A 22,194-nucleotide genomic window follows, 5' to 3' on the forward strand; every position below is an offset into this window, starting at 1 on the left:
TCGGTGTCTCTCGACTCCAGGATACAACTGCCTTCCTGCTCCGGAGCTGCTCCAGTTATAGGGCAGGCGCCCTTTGATGTCCGGACCCTCGCACTTGGAGGTCGGAGGTTCCGGGATGAAGGTGTCCAGACACCCAGCGGGGGGGTGGAGCCGGTGCCTGGGGGAACTGGAGGCGATCGGCACCTGGCGGGGGAGAGTCCTTGGCGCTTCGTTCTCCCATTGACCTGCCAAGTGGTCCGCTCACCTCCTGGGTGGATGGTGGTGCCGGGATGTCGGGGCCGGCCAGGCCCAGGGTTAGGGTCGGGTGGAGGCCACGCGGCCTCGTGGCGCAGGGCCCAAGATGGCGGCTTGACCCGGCCGAGGGGGCCGGTGGTGGCTTGGGCCCGTGATACATGGAGGTCCGAGGGCAGGAGTTCCGTCGGGAGACGGGGTGCGGGTGATTCTCGTGGGTCACGCCTGGCGGGCCGGGGCTTGGGCCCTGTCATGCGGGGAGGGAGCAAGCCCTTCGTGTGGCCTGTCCAACACTGATGTTCAACAACACGCTGTCCAGCACAAGGGTAGAGCTGAACCCTCTCTGAGGGCCAACGACACACTGTCCAACACAAGGGGAGAGCTGAACCCTCTCTGAGGCTGAGGTGCAACGACACACTGTCCAACACAAGGGTGGACCTGAACCCTCTCTGAGCCTGAGGTGCAACGACACACTGTCCAACACAAGGGTGGACCTGAACCGCCTCGGAGACTGAGGTGCAACGATGCACTGTCCAACACAAGGGTGGACTTGAACCCCCTCGGAGACTGAGGTGCAACGATGCACTGTACAACACAAGGATGGACCTGAACCCTCTCTGAGCCTGAGGTGCAACGACGCGCTGTCCAACACAAGGATGGACCTGAACCTCCTCGGAGACTGAGGTGCAACGATGCACTGTCCAACACAAGATGGACTTGAACCCTCCCTGAGGCTGAGGTGCAACAACACAATGTCCAGCACAAGGGTGGAGCTGAGCCCTCTGAGCCCGAGGTGTAATGACACACTGTCCAACACAAGGATGGACCTGAACCCCCTCGGAGGCTGATGTTCAACAACACGCTGTCCAGCACAAGGGTAGAGCTGAACCCTCTCGGAGGGCCAACGACACACTGTCCAACACAAGGGGAGAGCTGAACCCTCTCTGAGGCTGAGGTGCAACGACACACTGTCCAACACAAGGGTGGACCTGAACCCTCGCTGAGATGCAATAACACACTGTCCAACACAAGGATGAACCTGAACCCCCTCGGAGACTGAGGTGCAACGATGCACTGTCCAACACAAGGATGGACCTGAACCCCCTCAGAGACTGAGGTGTAACCACACACGGTCCAACACAAGGATAGACCTGAATCCCCTCTGAGGCTGAGGTGCAACCATGCACTGTCCAACACAAGGGTGGACCTGAACCCCCTCGGAGACTGAGGTGCAACGATGCACTGTCCAACACAAGGATGGACCTGAACCCTCTCTGAGCCTGAGGTGCAAAGACACGCTGCCCAACACAAGGGTGGACCTGAACCCTCCCTGAGGCTGAGGTACAACGACACGCTGTCCAACACAAGGGTGGACCTGAACCCTCTCTGAGCCTGAGGAGCAACAACACAATGTCCAGCACAAGGGTGGAGCTGAGCCCGAGGTGTAACGACACACTGTCCAACACAAGGATGGACCTGAACCCACTCTCAGCCTGAGGTGCAACAACACACTGTCCAACACAAGGATGGACCTGAACCCCCTCGAAGACTGAGGTGCAACAATGCACTGTCCACCACAAGGATGGACCTGAACCCCCTCGGAGACTGAGGTGCAACCACACACTGTCCAACACACGGATGGACCTGAACCCTCCCTGAGGCTGAGGTGCAACGATGCACTGTCCAACACAAGGGTAGAGCTGAACCCTCTCTGAGCCTGAGGTGTAACGACACAATGTCCAACACAAGGATGGACCTGAACCCTCTATGACCCTGAGGTGCCATGACACAGTGTCCAACACAAGGGTGGACCTGAACCCTCCCTGAGGCTGAGGTGCAACGACACGCTGTCCAACACAAGGGTGGACCTGAACCCTCCCTGAGCCTGAGGTGCAACGACACGCTGTCCAACACAAGGGTGGACTTGAACCCTCCCTGAGCCTGAGGTGCAACGACACGCTGTCCAACACAAGGGTGGACCTGAACCCTCCCTGAGATGCAACGACACACTGTCCAACACAAGGGTAGAGCTGAACCCTCTCTGAGCCGGAGGTGTAACGACACACTGTCCAACACAAGGATGGACCTGAACCCACTCTCAGCCTGAGGTGCAACAACACACTGTCCAACACAAGGATGGACCTGAACCCTCCCTGAGCCTGAGGTGCAACGACACGCTGTCCAACACAAGGGTAGAGCTGAACCCTCTCTCACCTTGAGGTGCAACGACACACTGTCCAACACAAGGATAGAGCTGAACCCTCTGAGCCTGAGGTGTAAGGACACTGCCCAGCACAAGGGTGGAGCTGAACCCTCTCTCAGCCTTTGGGGCAATGACTAACTGTCCAACACAGGGGAACACAATTTGAGGCTGACCGCGATGGCCAGATATAACAAGCAGGCTGGTCCTGGTAAAAGTCTGGAAGTTCAGAAGTTCGAAAAGTTTTCTAGGTTTTAACAAAGAAAGAGACTTTGTCACTTTTTGGGAAGTAAAGTCCTCCTTGAGTGGGCTGCTGCTGAAATTGAAGCCACCGGATGTGAAACCGAAGACCAGATACTTGAAGCAGGTTGGTCCTACTGGGGCTCTGGAGTTTTAGAGGAAAGGACTGGACCTGATATCTGTTACCAGAGAGGAGCCCTGAAGAGTTGGATTTCAAGGGTCAGTTGGCTACTCTCCTATGAGGCTACAGGGACACAACAGGCAGCAAGAGATCTTTTCTTGAAAGGTTGACGCTGACCAGTGGCAAGTTCCTAAAATTACTTTTCCAATATATTTAATAAAAAAAATCTGACTTTCACACTAGATTTTATTGTTATAAAATATAAAATGGGGGCTTCAATGGCGTCTGTAGCTGGTACAGGTGAAAAGTTATAAATGAAAGTATGTATGTTACACTTTGACTTTTCCTACGTACCAGTCATAGCCTGATCAGCGATAATGTGGTGTTGGGCCCAGTCACCAGGGGACATGCCAATTCTAATGTCACTCATGTTCAACTCTTAAATATGAAGCACCCTACATTAGAAGCAGCAAGATGCCCTCAGAGGTGACTTATTTAACATTTAAAATCAGGTTTTCCTAAAGGTCAAAACAGTAATCTTGACAGGTCTGTGGAAAAGAGTTCAGGCTGCGGCGGTCAAGCTGCACAGGGTAGGCCTAACGCTATGTCTTCACTGCCACTGTAGTGGATGGCACAACACGTGCTACAGTTCAGAAGTGACATTTACCTTCCCATGCCATTAAGGTGTATTTCTATGACCTTTCAGGAAAGTTAAAAGTGCAAATCAGGGGGGCGTGGGTTGGTAAGCCATCATGGCGGATGTGGGCTGAGAGCGCTCCGTCCAGCCTCACATTTATCCTCACATTATCCTGCTTCTCTGGCTTTAAATTATGTTCCTGAGCTGCCCCGCCGCAATCAAACACTGACGACTTACCCCTGGGCCAGCCTTGATGTTGCGGGAGGTCCACAGACGGCAGTGCGGCGGTCAGAGGGGGACGCGGCCTACTGGTGGCGCGGCCTCGTGCTGAGCCAGGGTGTTGCCTGATTCCCTGGCTAAGTTGATGGACGCGGCGGCGGCTGCAGAAGGGGTGAGCCGCGTGCTCGCAACTGCGGGGGTCCCGGCCAGTGCCTGCGGAACGAGGCTCCTACCCTGAGACTTGGCGGCCCTCTGGCCTCATGATATCCGGCAGGGGTGCGGAGTAGCTCGGCAGCCAGATCTAGTTGCAGTGGTGAGGAGCTTCCGGGGGGGCGGGGTGCGGCCGGCTGGCCGCCATCTAGGCGCTACATCCTCGCCTCGGCAGCAAGACAGATGGATCCTGGGAGTGAGGGGGGCCCTCCGGGATTCCCGGAGCCCCTCCTTTCTCGGTGGCCGGCGGGGGCATGTGAGTACTGCCGCGCTGTCCGGGAGCGTAGCCTAACTGTGGCCTGCACCTCTCATTTCCCTCCCCCTCTGAGTTTGGGCCTGTTGGGGGTTTGGCAGTCTTGTCGGGCCACAGGGAGAGGAGCCTGCAATATAGCCGCAATCCAGGGGTCCAGTGTGGCCTGCAGCAGGAGGGGGGAGACCTTGAGTGGCGGCTCACCAGCATGTTAACGAGGCTGGAACTGATCGTTGTGCTTTCTCCCCCAGACCCCCACCAGCTATCGGGCTACTTCGGCCGGCCGGACACCACAGAGGTCCCTGCAGGGGCGGGCAGCCTCCTGGTATCGGGGCTGTTGGCGAGGAGTGCCGAGGGGTTTGGCAGCCGAATCGGGCGGTGCAGTGGGGTTGCGCCGCCTGAGTGTGCGGCCTGATTGAGGTCAGCGCCCCCAAATCCATCTCTGGGGCCCCGGCGTCTCACTCCCCCACCCCCTTCTCTTCAGGAGTGTGTCTTTCGGAGGTTCGGCAGTCTTGTCGGGCCGCAAGGGGGACCATGCATCAGAGGTGCCTCCGGGAGTCCCGTGAGGCTGGCAGGAAGGGGGGAAAGCCTGAGGGGCGGCCTGCCTCCGTCTGGGTGTAGTCGGGTGTGAGACTCCGGCCTCCTCCAAGATAGTGGTGCGCCCATCCATTGAGGTGACCTCTCGGCCGGGGTTGGCGGCGGTGAGTGAGCCATCAGCGGCTCGACCAAACAGAGCACAATTGATAAATTCACGGGTCAAGGAACCCCAGTGGCGGCGCCCGGGGATCTCAGAACGCTGTGCCAGATAATGCAGCCCTCCTGGCCGCTATAACTTAATCCAGGGACGCTCTAAAAGCCAAGATCGGGGTGGTCGGCTCCGATGTAATGCTCCTACGTTCGGACCTGAGGAATGCAGTCGCATGCAGTTGCAGCAAAGGGTATCGTCCCTTGAGACTACACAACGGGGCCTAGCATCGAGGGTGGAGGATGCTTAAGGGAGAGCGCGGCGCAACAACCTACGTTTCGTTGGCTGCGAGAATGGGAACATGGAGAGGTTCCTTACAGACTGGCTTGAAGGCTGGCTCACCCTTGGGGAGCTATCAAAATGCTTTGTGGTGGAGCGTGCACATAGGGCCTTGATGCAGAAGCCCCCTCCGGGAGCCCGCCCGAAGCCAGTTATCGCCAAGCTTCTTAATTACCATAATAGGGACGCTATCCTGAAGCAGGTCCGGGCTAAGGAGCCGTTGCTGTTCGACAATTCGCACATCTTGATCTTCCAGGATTACACAAAACAAGTACAGCAACGGCGGCAGTCTTTTCTGGCCCGCAAGGCCCGCCTCCGCGAGCTCAAGCTCCCCTACGCCTTGCTTTATCCAGTCAGGCTGCGGGTGGTATATCGGTCCCGCACCCACTTCTTTGATTCACCGGAGGAGGTGTTCCTATAGACCGATGAGACGGTGTGGCTGCGTCCTCACTCGCCACCAGGAAGGGAGTCCGACTCCTCCTCGAGCGGGACTCTCCGGAATCAACTCAAGCCAAGTGGGGAGGGGTGGCAGGAGCTCCAAGTCCAGGCGTCATTCTCAGTCTGCTGGTGCCTCAGCACGTGAGGGGTCCACATCCTGACAGCATGCATCGGCAGACTAAGTACAGGATGACCAATAATCTCTTAGATTTGAACTACTTGCATCGACCGGAGAAGCACATACGTAGACCAGTCTCTCCGTGGGGCTCTACAGAAGGAGAGAGGGCCAGCAGACAATGGGCTGTGAACTGGAGATCCATTGGCAGGTGAGGGGTGGGACCTCCTATTGGGGTCAGCCTGCTCTGCCTACCGCGACAGGTACTTCACCGTTCTTGAGGTACAGGGTGGGGGGGGGGGGGATTATTGGGTTGTGTTGGGGGGGTTTTGTTGGGTTGCTGCACTGTCTACTAGTGTTCTGGAGTCTGTCACAAAATGTACGGAGGATTTTTGATAATGCCATTTAACTAGATGGGACATGCACAGGTTAGGAATGCCTGACAGCACACGGGAGGCCTCTGGTCTCCTCCGGGTCCTCAGCTGGAATGTTAGGGGGGCACTAGACAAGATCAAACGGGGGGCTATTCTGAAGTCGGCCAAGCGCGCCCACGCAGACGTATTGTTGTTGCAGGAGACACACCTCATAGGGACTAAGGCGTTATGTTTCCAGCGCTTCGGATTTACTCATGTCTTTCACTCCGGGTTTGTGAGGGGATCCCGGAGGGTCACTGTCCTATTTCATCACAGAGTTGCATACACACGTCAAGACTTGGGGGGACATGCAGGGCAGATACCTGTTCGTGCAGGGCACGGTGGGTGGAGAAAGCCTTGGGGAGCGTCTATGCTCTTCTGCCTCTTTCCTGGGGGCTGGCGGAGACAATTATGACCCTGTGGGCAGATATACCCGAGGGCCTAGCGATTGTAGGAGGCGACTGGAACGATGTGATGGAGATGGCCAGGGATCGATGGAGGTCGGGGGGTCAACTGGAGGTCCGACACCCTACTAAATTGTATTCCTTAGCGGCAAGCCTAAATTCGGTCGACCCCTGGTGCAGGTTGCATGGTACTACACAGGGCTACACCTAGCTTTCGGCTGTTCATGACTCCTTCTCCCGCCTTGATTACTTATTTATTCCACGGGTCTTAGATAGCAGGGTAGTGGCGGCGGACATTCTCCCACGGGGACTCTCCTATCCCTCACCAGTGGCCCTTACTATACGGGCCGGGGGGCCCATGGGCCATTCCGGTGGCGCCTATCGGCCTGTAACCTCCAGAAGGATGGAGGATGCCATTGATCAATATCTGGCCATTAACGTGGGTTCAGTTCGGGGGGCTGGGACTCTTTGGGAGGCTATGAAACCCACTATTTAGGGGGTGGATCTCTCTTTTTGTGTAGCATCCCGAAAATTGCATAGAGAGTCCCTGGTTCGTGCGGAGGCTGCTATCTTTTGGCTGGAAGCGCGAAGTTGGGATGAGGGGGGGAGGCAGGCTCGTCACCAATTGCTGCTGGCACAGCAGGAATATTCTCATCTACTTTTAGATGAGGCTCGCCAGGCATGGTTGGCTACCCGTAGCAGGATCTATCAGAGGGGCGACAAATCCGGTAAGATACTTCATAGATTATGTCAGGGTTCACTTCGCCCCCAGGCTCTTCCAGGTGTTGCGGGCCGGATGAGTAACCCTTGTCAGATGCGTCGGACATCGCTAGTAGTTTTGCGGAGTAATATCCTCAATTGTACGCCCCCACGGAATGCCTATCAGCGGAAGTTATCGGTCGTTTTTTAGACCCCCTCCCGCCTAAGGCGTTCTCCGATGAGGCACGGGAAGAGCTGGAGTGCCCACTTACAGGGGAAGAACTGGGGGCGGCCTTGGGGGATCTGAATCCTGGCAAGGCTCCCGGCCCGAGTGGCTTTCCGTGCGAATTTTTCAAAAAATACTTTCTACAGTTGATGCCCCACTATCGCGGGGTAGTGGAGGAGGCCAGGGACCAGGGGAGGTTGCCCAGCGATTGGAGACATGCAGAAGTGGTAGTATTTCACAAGCCCGGTAGACCACCCGAGGACCACGCCTCCTATCGCCCTATCTCCATCCTGAATGTGGAGGCCAAGATATTGGCAAATCGTCTCCGACCCCATATAGCTTCGCTCGTGCATCCGGACCAGGCCGGGTTCATGCCCCAACGCGCAACCCACCACAATATTCGACGGGCGCATGTAGCAGTCACGACAGTCCAGGGACTGGGGGAACGAGCTTCGCTCCTGCTGGCAGATATGGACAGGGCGTTCGATTCTTTGAGTTGGGTGTACTTATTTGCACTCCTACGGAGGCTGAACTTCGGACCTCGGTTCAATGTCATATTTAACCCCGTTATATACAGACTTAATGGCGTCGGTGCGGATCGCGGGCTCCGTCTCCTCTACATTCTCTATAGGGCGAGGTGCCAGGAAGGGGTGTCCATTATCCCCCTATCTCCTTGCTTTAGCAATGGAGCCCCTGGCCGCTTGGGTGCGGATGGATGCTCAGGTGTCCGGTTTTGAATGGGCGCACGGATTGTCTGATCGTATCACTTTATGTTATGTTATGTTATGTTATGTTATGTTACTAAGTTTTATACCGCGCACAGCTGCCCCAGCAAAGGGGCGTCCTGGCGCCAAAGGTGAACACAACAACACAGTATGCAGTGGGATTACTTTAATTTATTAAAAAGAAACGTTTTAATAGCCCCTCTAAACCTGGTTAGATTATCCACAGCACGGATTTCAGCAGGAAGAGTATTCCAGAGCTGGGCAGCTACCACTCGGAAGGAGCGGCCACCCGCCCTGGTCAACCTAAAGCGAGGAACAACCGCCAAGTTCTGGCCCAAAGATCTCAACAAGCGCGAAGGAGTGTACGGAGTAAGGAGATTCATAAGGATAGGAGGGGCCAAGCCCTTCAAAATTTTGAAGGCCAGGCACAACACCTTAAACTCAATACGCCGCACAACAGGTAGCCAGTGAAGAGTATATAATGCTCCGGACACTGAGCAGCGTTTGGGCAACCCAAATATTGCTCTAGCAGCGGCGTTCTGAACTCTTTGTAACCGCGCATGTTCAGCCTTGTTCGTGCCTGCGAGCAATGCACTAGCATAATCTATTCTAGATAGAACCGAGGCCTGGACCACCAGCTGTCTCGTACTGGCGCCAAAAAATTTGAGCACCGGCCTAATGCTCCTAATGATGCCAAAACAAGAGGCAGCAACCTTCTTCGTATGGCAGGTGAAACTAAGTGCCGGGTCAAGCCATACCCCAAGGTTCTTTAACTCCACTACCGGAGAGGGGATCCCACCTAGCTCAGAAGGCCACCAACTTTCCTTCCAACAACCGGGGCGCGTACCAAACACCATCACCTCAGTCTTCTTGGTGTTTAATTGGAGACAGTTCTGATTCATCCAATTGGCCACCGAACGCAGCCCCTCACAGAAGTTACGGGCAGCCATAACTGAGTCCCCACTTAGTGTGACCGCTAGCTGCGTGTCATCCGCGTAAGACACCATTGTCAGGCCCCAGCTTTTGACAATAGCAGCCAGCGGCCTCACATACAGATTAAAAAGAGTGGGGCTCAGAGATGAGCCCTGAGGGACCCCCGTCGTGAGCTGATGAGAGGTGGACTTACCGGGTGGTATTGCTACCCGGAAGGATCTGTTAGAGAGAAAGGAGAAAGGAGCGGAACCATCCTAATGCCAAACCCCTAACCCCAGCTTCCTCTAGCCGCCGCAGCAAAATGTCATGGGACACCGTGTCAAAGGCGGCACTCAGGTCTAACAAAAGGAGTGCCGCAGTATGACCGGTGTCCAGCACGGAGCGCAGATGTTCAACCATATACAATAGAGCAGTCTCCGTGCTATGAGCTTTCCGGAAACCATTTTGCGTGGGATCCAAAATATTCGCTTTATCCAGATGATCCGCCAGGATCCCATTCACATGAGTTACGCCGACGATGTGCTGTTCTTCCTTACCAGTCTAGATAGTACGGGCCCCCGGCTGTTGCATATTATGCAGTTCTTTAGGGAAACCTCGGGTCTATATATGAACCCTCGGAAATCCACCCTGTGGGTCTTGGGAGGCGGGGGGCGTGCTCGGCTCCTGCGCTTCGTCGGTGCAGGTGGTGCATGGGGTTTGAGATATTTGGGGGTGTATCTGTTCGATTCTCCCACCACGGCTTGGGAGCGAAACCTCGCACCGGTATGGGATTGAGTGCGTGAGGATATTAAGACCTGGTCCCAGATGCCCCTGTCCATTTACGGCCGGTCAGCTATTTTTAAGATGGTGTCGCTCCCGCGCCTACTGTATCAACTGCAGAATAATCCCTAACCGATTCCCCCGTGGTGGTTTCGTCAAGTGAACTCTGCCTTGGGTCAGTTCCTCTGGGATGGTGGGGCGGTTAGGGTGGCGATCCGGACTTGCTTTCTATCCATGTACTGTGGGGGGCTGGCAACTTCTGACATTTGGTCTTACTATGTTGCATCCCATCTGCTTGTTTTAAATGAGTGGTGGTATGGGGACAGGGCAGAACCGGCTTATGCCGTGGAGCGGCGCTGCATGGGCGACCACACTCTACACACTATTCTTTATTCTGCCCCATTGAGACGCTCCCTACCGTCTGCCACGCGGATAGTATTTCAGATCTGGAGGCAGGCGCTACGGAGGATGGGCTGGTGGAACAGATTATCTCGGGAGTCCCCACTGTGCCATAATGGCCGATTTCCACAATTGGCGACTCTATTTGGTTTCCGCGACTGGGACAGTATTGGGATCTCCACCTTGGGTGACGTCATGCGGGGTCCGGTATTAAACTCCTTTCAAGATATCCAGAAGGAATTTCAGATGCTGAAGGCCCAATTGTTTAAATACTTACAATTCAGGCATGCTATCTCCCCCAGTCTGGAGGGTCTGGACTTGCTGCCGGAGTTCAGCCCGGTGGAAGCCAAGGTATTTATGGGGGACCTCCTTGACCATAAGTTTTAAAAAAAATCGACCAATCCGTAGTTACACACTGTTCCCCTTCGCTGCAGGGTTTAAGGGAGGCCTGGGAGGGTGATGTGGGTCAGATGGAAGAGGAGGACTGGACAGAGGCTCTGGCTTCTCCGCGAGGGGCGGCTATTGCAATGAGCCTGTGGCTTATTCAATTTAAATACCTCCATCGAGTTTATTATACCAGGGTCAGGCTGTGGAGGGCGGGCTTGGTGGCTTCCCCGGTGTGTCTCCAATGCGAGCAGGGGGATGGGACCCTGCTGCACACTGTATGGCATTGCACTGCACTAGCAAGATTCTGGAGGGGGGTGCTGGCCTGTCTCTCTGAAGTGCTGGGGTGGGAGCTCCCTAATTCGCCGAAGCTAGTCCTCCTACATGTGATGGAAGGGATCGGGGGCAATGTTTATAAGTGTCATCTCATGCTCCCGGGTTTCACTCTGGCGAAGAGGGACATAGCTAGAGCCTGGAAGGCGGCAGCTGCCCCCTCGGTCTCGGCCTGGAAAAACGGCATGGCTGTTTGTATGGGCTTGGAGAGCGCGATATTTGAGGCCAGGGGGTGTCCCCGGAAGCACTACAAGATCTGGAGGCGCTGGGCGGACTACCAAGGCCTGGAGCTTGAGCCGCCACGGGGGGCCCGGAGCCGAGACCCAGTGTGATTTCCATATCCCCTACTGCTAGTTTCCCCTGTTCTTTGTATCTACCTGTGATCTGCCTGAAATTCCTAGGCAGGAAATTGTTTCGTTGAGGATGGATTCTTATGTTGATCAATGTCAGTTCGAGTCAGTGAAAAGTTGTTCTAGAATAAGGAGGACAGTGCGCAAGGGGGTGGGGGGGTTGGGTGTTCTGAGGGTTTGATTTTACTTGTATTGCCTTTCATATTCTCCTGCATTTTTATTTAAAAAAATGTCAAATTCAATTTTTGTATTTTACATGCGGCAGTTGTCTCTGGAGTACAGAGATCTGCGTCATATGTGATATTTTGTCAAATAAAATCTGTTTTTAAAAAAAAGTGCAAATCAGGTTTTAAGCCAATGTTGAGGTAACCTAGGCCTCAGAATGTACTGGATGGTGGTGTCCCAGGGTTAGAGTTCAAGGTTACCAGCGAGTGAGTCTCCCAAAAATTTAAAACTGAGGGTGACCACCCAAAAGGGGGTCACTTTGAAAGAACTGCACATTGTCCAACACAAGACATACAACAAATTAGGACTTACCCATGTCAGGGCCGGCTCTGCTTTCTTCTATTTCCGCACCAAGATGATCAATAAAAGTTGGTGCTGGCTCTTCTAATTTCCTCAATCAAATAGCAGTATTACGAAAAGAAAATCAGGTAGAACATGTTATCGACAGATACAGGTTTATACAAACTGTGTTTCAAGAATTACAAACATACAATTTTACACCAATACTATTCTTTCTAAGAGATCAAGGGCGAGATGTACGACCAGTTTTTGCCAGTAGCAAAAAATTGCGATTGGCAAAATAGTGTTCTGCAACACGCTATTAGGAAGGGGTGTTCCCTTCCTAATAGAGACCCACAAGCCATGTATGATACTTGTAATTTACTGCCCTCTTCAAGAGGGTGGTATTGCAGTCGCAAATGGGAAGGGCTCCCCAGGGGACATCTTCCCCTTTGCGAATGAAGGGAAAAACATTTTTGAGGGGCAGGCAATGGTCCCAGGGACCACTACCAACCCTTAAATAATGAAACGATAACTATTCTTTATTTTTTTTTATATATGCAGCCCATTTTCCTTTAAGGAAAACGGGCTGCATTTAAAAAAAACTGCTTTATTGAAAAGTAGTCCAAGACATGGAGGTCTGCTGAGCCCAGCAGGCCAACATCACTGAGAGGGCCAGCCATTCCCAATGGGGTCGCAAATTGCGAGTGGCTCATTAATATTCATGAGCCTCGCATTTTGCAACCCCATTGGGAATCGCCAACAGTGTCTCTGACACGGTTATACATTGGCTTTTGCGAGTCGTTCATCTGGCCCCAGGAACATTAGGACATGCTGATGTTAAAGGAGAGTCATGCAGAAACCAAAGATGCCGACAGGTTATCAGTATCTCCTCTGTATCAAATCAAATCAAAAACCATTAAGTGCACAGATTCTCGATGGAGTGTCCCAGTGCTACGGGTCGATAAGGCGACAAGATCTACAAGGGAGAGTTAAAACACTTCATTATAAAGCCAAGTCTTCAACTGACGTTTAAAAGACTCCAGATCCTTAATGGCTCTGGGAGACAAGGGCATAATGCATGGATGGGAATATACAGCTTTTTAACGCATGCTTTTTCCCCGCAGGGAATTACAATGCGGTTGTTACAACGACCAAGTTGTTACCACTTATACCATTACCCTGCAATTCGAATCAACGACATGCAGAAGGGGGGGGGGGGGACGCTGGATGTTGGAATAGTATAATTTACTATTCCAATCCCAGTATGTGCAACAGTGGGGAAGGTGTTGGATTTTAAAGCCAACACCTTCTGCCCCCTCCGCAAGTCGTTGTTCCGACTTGCGGAATAATGTAAAGCGTGGTTACAACGCGTTCACTGTAACGACCGCATTGTAATTCCCTGCTGGGAAAGGTTTTCATGGTAAACGATGTTTACTGATGGATGAATGCAGCAACAGAATGTAGAGTCCCTCCGTGTAGCTCCTGGAGGCAAGAGATAACCTGCGGAATCTACACAATCATGCTTCTAAAAGCACAATGAAGAACATGGTACGAGAGGGGTTATCGAGTTTGTGGACTGTGGCAGGTTTATGAGCAGGTCCCGGCGGCCTGCTCGCTCTGCTGAGAGAGAACAGAAGGGAGCAGGACACAGCACCCCACCCTGTATAGACAGGACAAAAGGGAGCAGGACCCCGCACCCATCCTCCAGAGACAGGACAGAAGGGAGCAGGACACAGCACCACCCACTCTAGAGTGTGACAGAAGAGGGATTGTGTCCACATCGACTTGGGATCGGCCACAGGAACCGATGAAAACTGCTAACACATGAAGTCATGGTGCTAGGCGCCCAATTAAGCATGGAACAGACAAATGCCAGTCCTGATTCAATGAAGTGCCCATGATCTGGATTATCATAGCAAAGAAAATGACATGGAGGGTGGTTCAATTTGATCTGTTTTCAGCGATGGATCGCGTGTGGGAAATTAATTTTTTAACAGCTTTGTTTTATGCATGTTGGTAGCTTGTGTTTTGGAATAATTGGGCTGCAAGGAACTGCACAATAGATCCTCCCTGCATGTGCCTTTACCTAGGCAGAGGTAACCACTAAGGCATATGGACATTTTATAAAATTAGCTGTCTGAGTCTGTACAGACAGCCTCTAGTGAAAGCTTTCGCCACCCTTAACTGCAGCAAAATCTATCACATGAGCTGAGAAGCAGCCACGGCCTCAGCACTGAAATGTAAAGTGTTCTTTGACATTAAAGTAGTACATCAAACCTTACATAAATAAGTCTGTAGCTTGCCTGGTAAAAGTGAGGCCTACATGTGTTGCGTTTTCATTAAAAACATACGTTCTAGTACACTTTTATTTAAAACAATGGTAGTTTGTGCAGTGAAATGTTACAAGATAGGCTGCATTATTGTACACTTTATTAAACCTACATTGAGTCAAAATCCTGTTTAATACAATAATTTGGGGTTGGAAAAAGGCAGGGAAACTTTTCCACAGTGTTGAACTATTTAGAAAAAAATTATAAGAATCAATAGTCAATATGGATTTTCTGTAGGGGAAGCATTGGCTGGTGGATTTAGCAGAAATGGTCATGGGTACCCACACACCAGTTTGAAGCACACATACTAACTGTGCGTTTACCTGCAGAATCCTCTGATTGTCAGAATCAAGAACATGGGTAGTCCAACCCCTGCTAGTCCTCCAACCCCTGCTAAACTGCTGTCAAAAACACAAGGGCCTCATATATCAAGTTAACCCAATCAATGTCTGTAGAGAACAGGTGTCACTCACCCTCCCAAGTAAAGGGCACTCCCTCCAAGCGCTACAAGAATGAACATGGAAGGAAGGTCTACTGGTTCACCCAACCCCTTCCATATCGGTCCCGCCTAACTGCGCCTCACTGCTCTAGCTTGTACCAAAGTTAACAAAGTTACTCAAGGAGCGTATGTACAGAGGTGGCTGACGGCAGAACAAGTCCACAGTTCTCACAGACAATTTGGCCAACAGAAAAGGCAACAAGAAGGAATGCTGAACATGTCAGTACCATGACAGGCAGATGGTAAAATGTGTGAAACTCCACCAGCTGTGTTCACTCATTCTATGCCCCCAATCAGAGACAGGATGTTGCGATCTCTAGCATATGACTCTAGAACATTCCGACAGGACATCCCTGTGACCTGTGAAAGTCTGTTCTGGTGAAGAAAGAATGTGGGCCACACTCATGTCCGGGCTCAGTCTTACAGAATATAATCAGGGCAAATCTGGACAAGTGGGGATTGTAATTTGATAGAAGCGTCAGATAGTGCAGGGTCAGCAACCTGCTAGTCTTTCTAAAAAAGAAGCCAGAGGCTCTTCTTTGGGTCTTCAGACGTGAAGATGTTGGCAAGTGGGCAACCTGGGCAGGATCCCCTTTCATTGAAGAAGTCAGGATATCTGGGGATGAGGAAACCACACTAGTTGGGTGGAGGGGACCAGAGTTATTAATGCTTGAGTGCCTATACCTACCAGTGGCTCGAGGCGGGGAGAACAAGGGACTTCAGCGACAGATATGTTTGTACAATGGTGGATTCCACTGCCAATGTCTAGGTCAGTATTAAATCTAGTAAAATGTGTTATAAAAACAAAATGATGTTTGCATCAACATGAAAGCACTTGTAACCTGAATCAATGAATGTATCCACTGCCCGGCTCCCCCAAATCACACCTAAAGAAAGGTTTCTTCATTCCTATTTACCTCTACTGTAGCTGTATTTTCTGTCTTTATTTTTAAAATGTGCTGCTTTTATTGTTTTCCTCTGTACACAAAGGTCTGTGACTGAATGGTGAATCAAACTTTAAACCAACAATATGGATTTTTATTTTGTATGTTGGTGGTTGCTATATTCCACGTACAATCACAGCCTGGTAGAGTGGAGACTTTCACAAAGTATCTTGACCTCTACCTCACTTAGGGCTAATACGAGTTCTGTTGAGACACAGGCATGCCAGCTGGCCATTGCTTTCTGAGTCAAGAAACCAGTCAAAGGAAATTCAGTCTGATGATACCTCAGATGTCCCAAAGAGCATCTTGCTTGTCATTGCATTTATGTTTGCAACTATGGGACAAAAAGAAGTTACAGTCCTGGCCTCCTTTGAAGTTCACAGCTCACACAGACTGCAGACAGCCCGATACCACAGCAGATGGAATTCAGGGATCAATAAGAGGTGGTTTTGTAGATTTTAACTAAGAGGAACCAGAAGGGGTTGGGGGGTGGAGGAGAGCGAGAAAGAGAGAGGGAGAGAAAGGGAGAGGGAGAGACTTAGACAAGGGTTTGTTCTTCCACCTTGCCGAGCTGGGGATCAAAGCATTCTGGCATTAGTGTGGCTATAAAAGCAGGCTTGGGAACCACGGACTGCACCACAGGAATGCAAATTAGAGAAGGGGAATGTGCAGGAAGTATGACTTGACTCACACTAGGAATTCTACCCATCCCTGCTGGGTTCGCTTTACATCCAGTGCTACACACCTATCTTAAATCGAAGTGGTGCTTGGAGCTGAGAAGACTTCAGAAAGCTGTCTGATCCACGTTTACTTGGAGAAGGACCAAGAAGTACTTCTCAATGAATCTTTGACTCTCAAAACCTACTCTGTGTCAGAATCAGAAGACTGAGATTGACGGGGGTGTCTGCTATGGATCTACTTTCTGGGAAAACGTGGGTGGAGCACCCAGTTACAAAGGTAGGAGGAGACAGAGCAAGACCAATTGAAACTGGACATTTAGCTGTGCTCCTGAAGGGCAGTGGGGAAAAGTATGTTTGGCCTAGTGTTGCAGACAATGTATTCTCTTGAAGCATTTGGAAAACGAACACATAAGTTACAAACTTTTTACAAGTTCAAAAGATCATGATATTTACATTTATTGTTTACTTTGTAAACATGGAGATTGCTGTGAGTGAGTGAAACTAAGGGAGGAAGGACATCATGCTCAGAAACTCTATCATCTCCTAACACCTCTTCTGTGGGGAGCATTACTGTAGTTCAATGCCATGTCTCCTAGCGGCAGTTTTGAAAATCACAGCTGACTTATTGAGTTTAAATTAACACCTACTAAGAGTGAATACAAAACACCCATGTTTTTTTTTTAAATATTGCCTGATCTCTACATCAGATTTACTTCTGACATTTTAGCCATTAAATTGTTTTCTGTTGAACCAAATTTGATATCAATTTGGGCTTATTTACTAACTTTTTTTTTTTTTTTTTTTTTTTTTTTGAAACCGTTTATTACATCCATAAAAAGGTTACAGTTATGGGCCTACAACCGCACGGCCGGCCGCTAGAGCATCACAAATATAGTACATACAGACAGTAAAAGTCTCTCAGCGGTGCACAGTAGAAACACAGGAGTAATCAACGGTGCAGGCCTCACGGCGTCCTGCCACAGAGTACGGTTTCATTTTAAAGACTAACAACGACAACAAAAACCACAACCGCAAGGCAACCCAAGATTCAAGGTGACAACACTTGCTCCATAGTGGGGGATCCAGATTGGCAGGAAAGATCTGGAGAGGGGGATGGGAGGAGATCAAGGACTGGGGGGCCGCGTGCCCGCGGCCAAGCAAGGGGGTCCAGCTAGGGAGACGGAGCAGGCGAGGCAGCCGGCAGCTGTGGCGGCTCACAAATGCCCCCACGGTAGGCGTTCCAGGGGCCCCAGATTTTCACCCACGCCCCAGGCTTACCCCTCGCCACATACACCACCTTTTCACGGAACATACACCAATCCATGTGCTCTTTCCAGGCCGACACCGCAGGGGGCCTCTGGGATCCCCACAATTGAGCAATATCACGTTTCGCTATCATGTATCCCAGAGTCACCCACCGCGTCTGCGGAGCCGAATAGTCATTCGGTTCCCATACATTCAACAAGCACCTCCTCGCTTCAGGCAGCAGCGCTACACGCGTGACCACACGCAGGACCTCATGCACACCACGCCAGAATCGCTCCACCTTCGGGCACTCCCACAGTATATGCATAAAAGTCGCCAACGCACCACAGCCACGCTTACACAGTCCGGCCACGGCAAAACCCATACGTAGAAGCCGTGGCCCCGTCACGTAGACCCGGTGAAGGATCTTGAGCTGGACGAAACGAAGGCGAGCCGGGATGGCCACCTCTTTTGGAGAGGCCACCGCGGACATCCAATCCTCGTCGTCCAGCTCCAGCCCGTCGGCCACCCAAGCCTCGCGTAAACTAGTTAACAGGCACGATCTATCATTAATCAGCTTCTTATATATGAGGGAGATCGTGCTGTCCGGGACATGGCCATCCAGCACTCTGTCCTCCAGGGGGGAAGACTCCGGAATGGATGCAACATCCGGGAAGACGGAGCCCAGCGCATGGCGGACCTGTAGGTACCGAAAGTACTCACTGCCCTGCAGCTGGAACTCCGCCTGCAGCGTCTCAAAAGTTTTGAATCCCCCCCTCGTCCAGAGATCCCCCACTGTGCTGATTCCGATCGTGTCCCACTTCTCGAAGCCCTTTGATGTCCACAGGGAGCCCAGCCTCTCGGAGGCATACAGTGGAGACGCCCGGGTCAAACGGTCCTTCCACCCCATAGCTGCATTAGCCGCGTGCCAAACCCGCACCATGACACGCGTCGGTCCCGTCAGACGGGAGTCGGGCGCGCCAGAGTACAGTGCTCGATTGTAATCGCCACCGGGAAGGAGCATCTTGTCCATCTCGAATGCCGGGTTCAGGGCGGGCCCGTAAAGGCCATGATTAATTGCAGCTAGCTGGGAGGCCCAGTAATACCGTTTAATGTCCGGGAGGGCGACCCCTCCATCGTACCACGGGAGCGTCAGTTTAGCAAGAGCAATACGCGGCCTCCCGTCCCAGAACAGGCGCCGCTGAAGGCCCTCCACCTCACGAAAGTAGCTTGCCGGGACCATGTCCATAGTGTTCTGGAGGGCATAGAGGAAGCGCGGCAAGGACATCATTTTAAACAAGGCCGCTCGACCGAGCGGCGAGAGCGGGAGACGCCGCCAGCGCACCACATCCTCCTTCAAACGCTGGAGAGGGGGCAGCAGATTCCGCTCATAGCGGGCCTCCGGGTCAAGAGTGATATATATACCCAAGTACCGGAAACCCTGGGAGGCAATCTGGATCGGGCAGTCCCGCGGCAGGACCGGAGCCTCCCCGGAAAGTACGTAGACACAGGATTTCGCCCAGTTAATGACTAGGCCTGAGTTGCGACCGAAGGAGCGCAACACATCAACTAGGACGATCAGGGACTTGCGCGGGGAGGCGAGATACAAAAGGATATCGTCCGCGTAGAGGGACACACGGTCCTCGTGCTCGGAGGTCCAGCGGAGACCACGGATGGAAGGGTGCCACCGCAGCCACTCCGCCAGGGGCTCCAGGGCCAGGGCGAACAGAAGAGGCGACAGGGGACAACCCTGTCGCGTGCCCCGTCCCAGCGCGAACGGGGTCGACACACGCCCGTTCACCACCACCTGCGCCATTGGGCCCGAATATAGTAATTTGACCCAGCTGATGAAACCCGGGCCGAACCCAAACTTCGCGAGCATCGCCCAGAGATATGGCCATTCGAGCGTATCAAACGCCATGGTGGCGTCCAAGGACGCCAAGATGGCTGGCTCCCGCACAAATGGAACACGCGCAAGCACGCCGTGCAAGCGCCGTAGATTAAGCGCCGTGTTGCGGTGCGGGATAAAGCCCGATTGGTCTTGGTGGACCAAATCGCCCACCACGCCAACCAACCGGTTAGCCAACACCTTGGCGAGGATTTTGGGCTCCGCGTTCAAAAGCGAAATCGGCCGATAGGATGTGACCCGTTCACGGGGCTTTCCCTCCTTATGGATTACCACAATTGTAGCCAGACGCTGGTCCGGCGGGAGGGAGCCCTGCGAGTGAGCCGCGAGGAACATCGCACGCAGGTGGGGCGCCAGCACATCCGGGCGTAGCTTATATAGCTCAATGGGAATGCCATTGGGGCCCATGGCCTTGCCAGATGAAATCGAGCGAATAGCTGAGGCAATTTCGTCCGAGGTGGGAGGAACGTCCAGCGAGTCTCTGTCTTCCGCCGTAAGGGAGGGGAGTGCAATATCCCGAAGCAGGGCACAGGAGTCCGCCTCCGAACAGGGAGAAACAGGGGAGTAGACTCCGCGGAAATAATCCGCGAAACAGGAGACAATGGCTTCCGGCTCCGTGGCACACGCACCATCCACGCTCTCAATCAAAGGCACCACGCGGCTCGCTCTCTCTCTCTTATCCAACCACGCAATCAATTTACCGGCCTTATCACCCACATCGTACAAGCGCCCCTGCTGCTCTCTACCAAGGCCCCTGGCCGCCTCCGTGACGAGGGCCCGGTAGGCCGCCTGCTTTAACTGCAGAACATGTAACTTGGCGTCCGTTACCCCGTTCCCCAGGTCACCCTCCAATTCCGCAATCTCGGCCTCCACCCGGGTCACCTCCTCCCGCTCGCGCCGCCGGGCGTTGGCAATAAAGGAGAGGGCCTCCCCTCTAAGAACCACTTTGAAAGCCTCCCATAGGGAGAGGGCAGATGGGACCGACCCCACATTCTCCTCAAAATAGCGCTGCAAGGATGTGATCAAGTCGGCACGAATGGTGGGGTCGCGCAGATACCAGGCGTTAATCGGGGCCACCCTGCCATCCCCCCTCGGGATGACATCGAAATGCAACAACAATGGGGAGTGGTCTGAAATACCCCGTGCCAGATGGCGCACCTCTCCCACCCTCCCCGCATGGGCTGCTGGGACAAGGATGTAATCAAGCCGCGAGAGACTACCATGGGCCCCCGAGTGGAAGGTGTATTGTTGCAATACGGGATGCTTTAGGCGCCAACAATCCACCAGGCCCAGTGTGTCTAAAAGGCCAGGCAGCCACGCCTGTGCCCGGGGGAGGTCCCTAGGGGGATGGCGATCCATAGATCCAGAAACAACCGCATTAAAGTCCCCTCCCACCACCAAGAGGCCACTCGGAAGTTCCAGAAGGAGGCGCCCCAGGTCCGCAAATGTAGTGGCCTGTAGCCCAGGCGGGACGTACACCGACACAAAACTGAACACTCTACCCTCCATACGTCCCGCCAGAGCTGTGTAACGTCCCCTCTCATCGTGGTGCACCTCATCAATCTCCAGCGGGAGCGAGTTCCTAACCATAATACCCACCCCCCGCGAGCCCGAGGTGAAGCCAGAGTGGGCCGCCAAACGATATCCCCTCCGATTCATTGCATGAAAGGTGTTACCTATAAGGTGCGTCTCTTGCAGAAAGACAACATCTGGTGAAATACGTTTTAAATACTGCAGGACCACACCACGCTTAATCCTATCCCCCAGACCGTTAACATTCCATGACAACACCGTCAAGTCCCTACCCCCCATCATACGTCGAAACAATCGGTCGTCCCCCACCGAGCAGTCTAAAGACAACAAAACAGCTGCAGGATTGCCTTGCGGTACAAACAAACAACACACCCCCCCCACCCCCCGGTCCCAACAAAACTCCCCCCTCCCTGCACCCCTGCATGAGCCCAGACAGCCCCCCCAAAGTGCAGTGTGCCTGTCGCCCCATAGCTAAATACTAACTAGTCCCCCAGAGGAGGAGGGAAGCCCCCAGCAGGCCCCACATGACCTCCATGGGAGGGGAACCTACAGGGGCAGTATGTGGTGAAGGAACAATGTCCCGAGCAAGGCAATACAGTCATCCCTCAATTCTGATCCAGCGGGCCCTCCTCGCCAGCCGCGCTCCCCCCACCCCCCCGGCCCCGATCCCCAGGCAAGGTGTCCAACCAGTCCCCAGCCGCCTCGGGCCGGTCGAAGAAGTGCGTGCGACCATCCACCTCCACCCGCAGCTTTGCCGGGAAGAGCATTGAGTACTTAAGATTTAGGTCCCTTAAGCGACGTTTGACGCCAATAAAGCTCTGCCGTTGCTTCTGGACCGCCGGGGTAAAGTCTGGGTAGAAGTTTACGTCCATGTTGTCCAACCTGACCGGTCCCTGTTGCCTGGAGGTCTGGAGGATGGCATCTCGGTCCCGAAAATTAAAGATTCGGGCAATAAGGGGCCGTGGCGGGGCACCGGTCTTAGGGCGGCCCCCGGGGACCCGGTGGGCACGTTCCACCGCAAAAAACTTACTCAGCCCCCGGGGCTGGAGGTGGGTCAGGATCAAGTCTTCCACGAAGAGGTCCGCCGCCTCCGCCTCACGTCCCTCCGGCACACCAATAATGCGGATATTATTCCTCCGGGCGCGACCCTCGGAATCCTCCAGTCGCCGGTCCATCAGGGCGCTCGCCTGGCCAAGCCGGCGCACCTCCTTCTGGAGGGCCACCACGTCAGTCGTGAGGC

The 22,194-nt window shown here is 53.2% G+C and overlaps 1 protein-coding gene across 2 annotated transcripts in view; it reads right to left on the reverse strand.

Annotated features, from left to right (window-relative positions):
• Positions 1 to 22,194, reverse strand: part of LOC146839113 (uncharacterized) — a 217,371-nt gene that overhangs the window by 141,313 nt on the left and 53,864 nt on the right. For both annotated transcript variants that reach the window (XM_085603105.1, XM_085603104.1), the window contains exon 5: positions 11,848 to 11,919. In XM_085603105.1, the coding sequence (XP_085459231.1) occupies positions 11,848 to 11,919 (72 nt within the window). The remainder of the gene's footprint in view (positions 1 to 11,847; positions 11,920 to 22,194) is intronic.

Source organism: Triturus cristatus, chromosome 4_2 (assembly GCF_964204655.1).
Source record: "Triturus cristatus chromosome 4_2, aTriCri1.1, whole genome shotgun sequence".
NCBI lineage: Eukaryota > Metazoa > Chordata > Amphibia > Caudata > Salamandridae > Triturus > Triturus cristatus.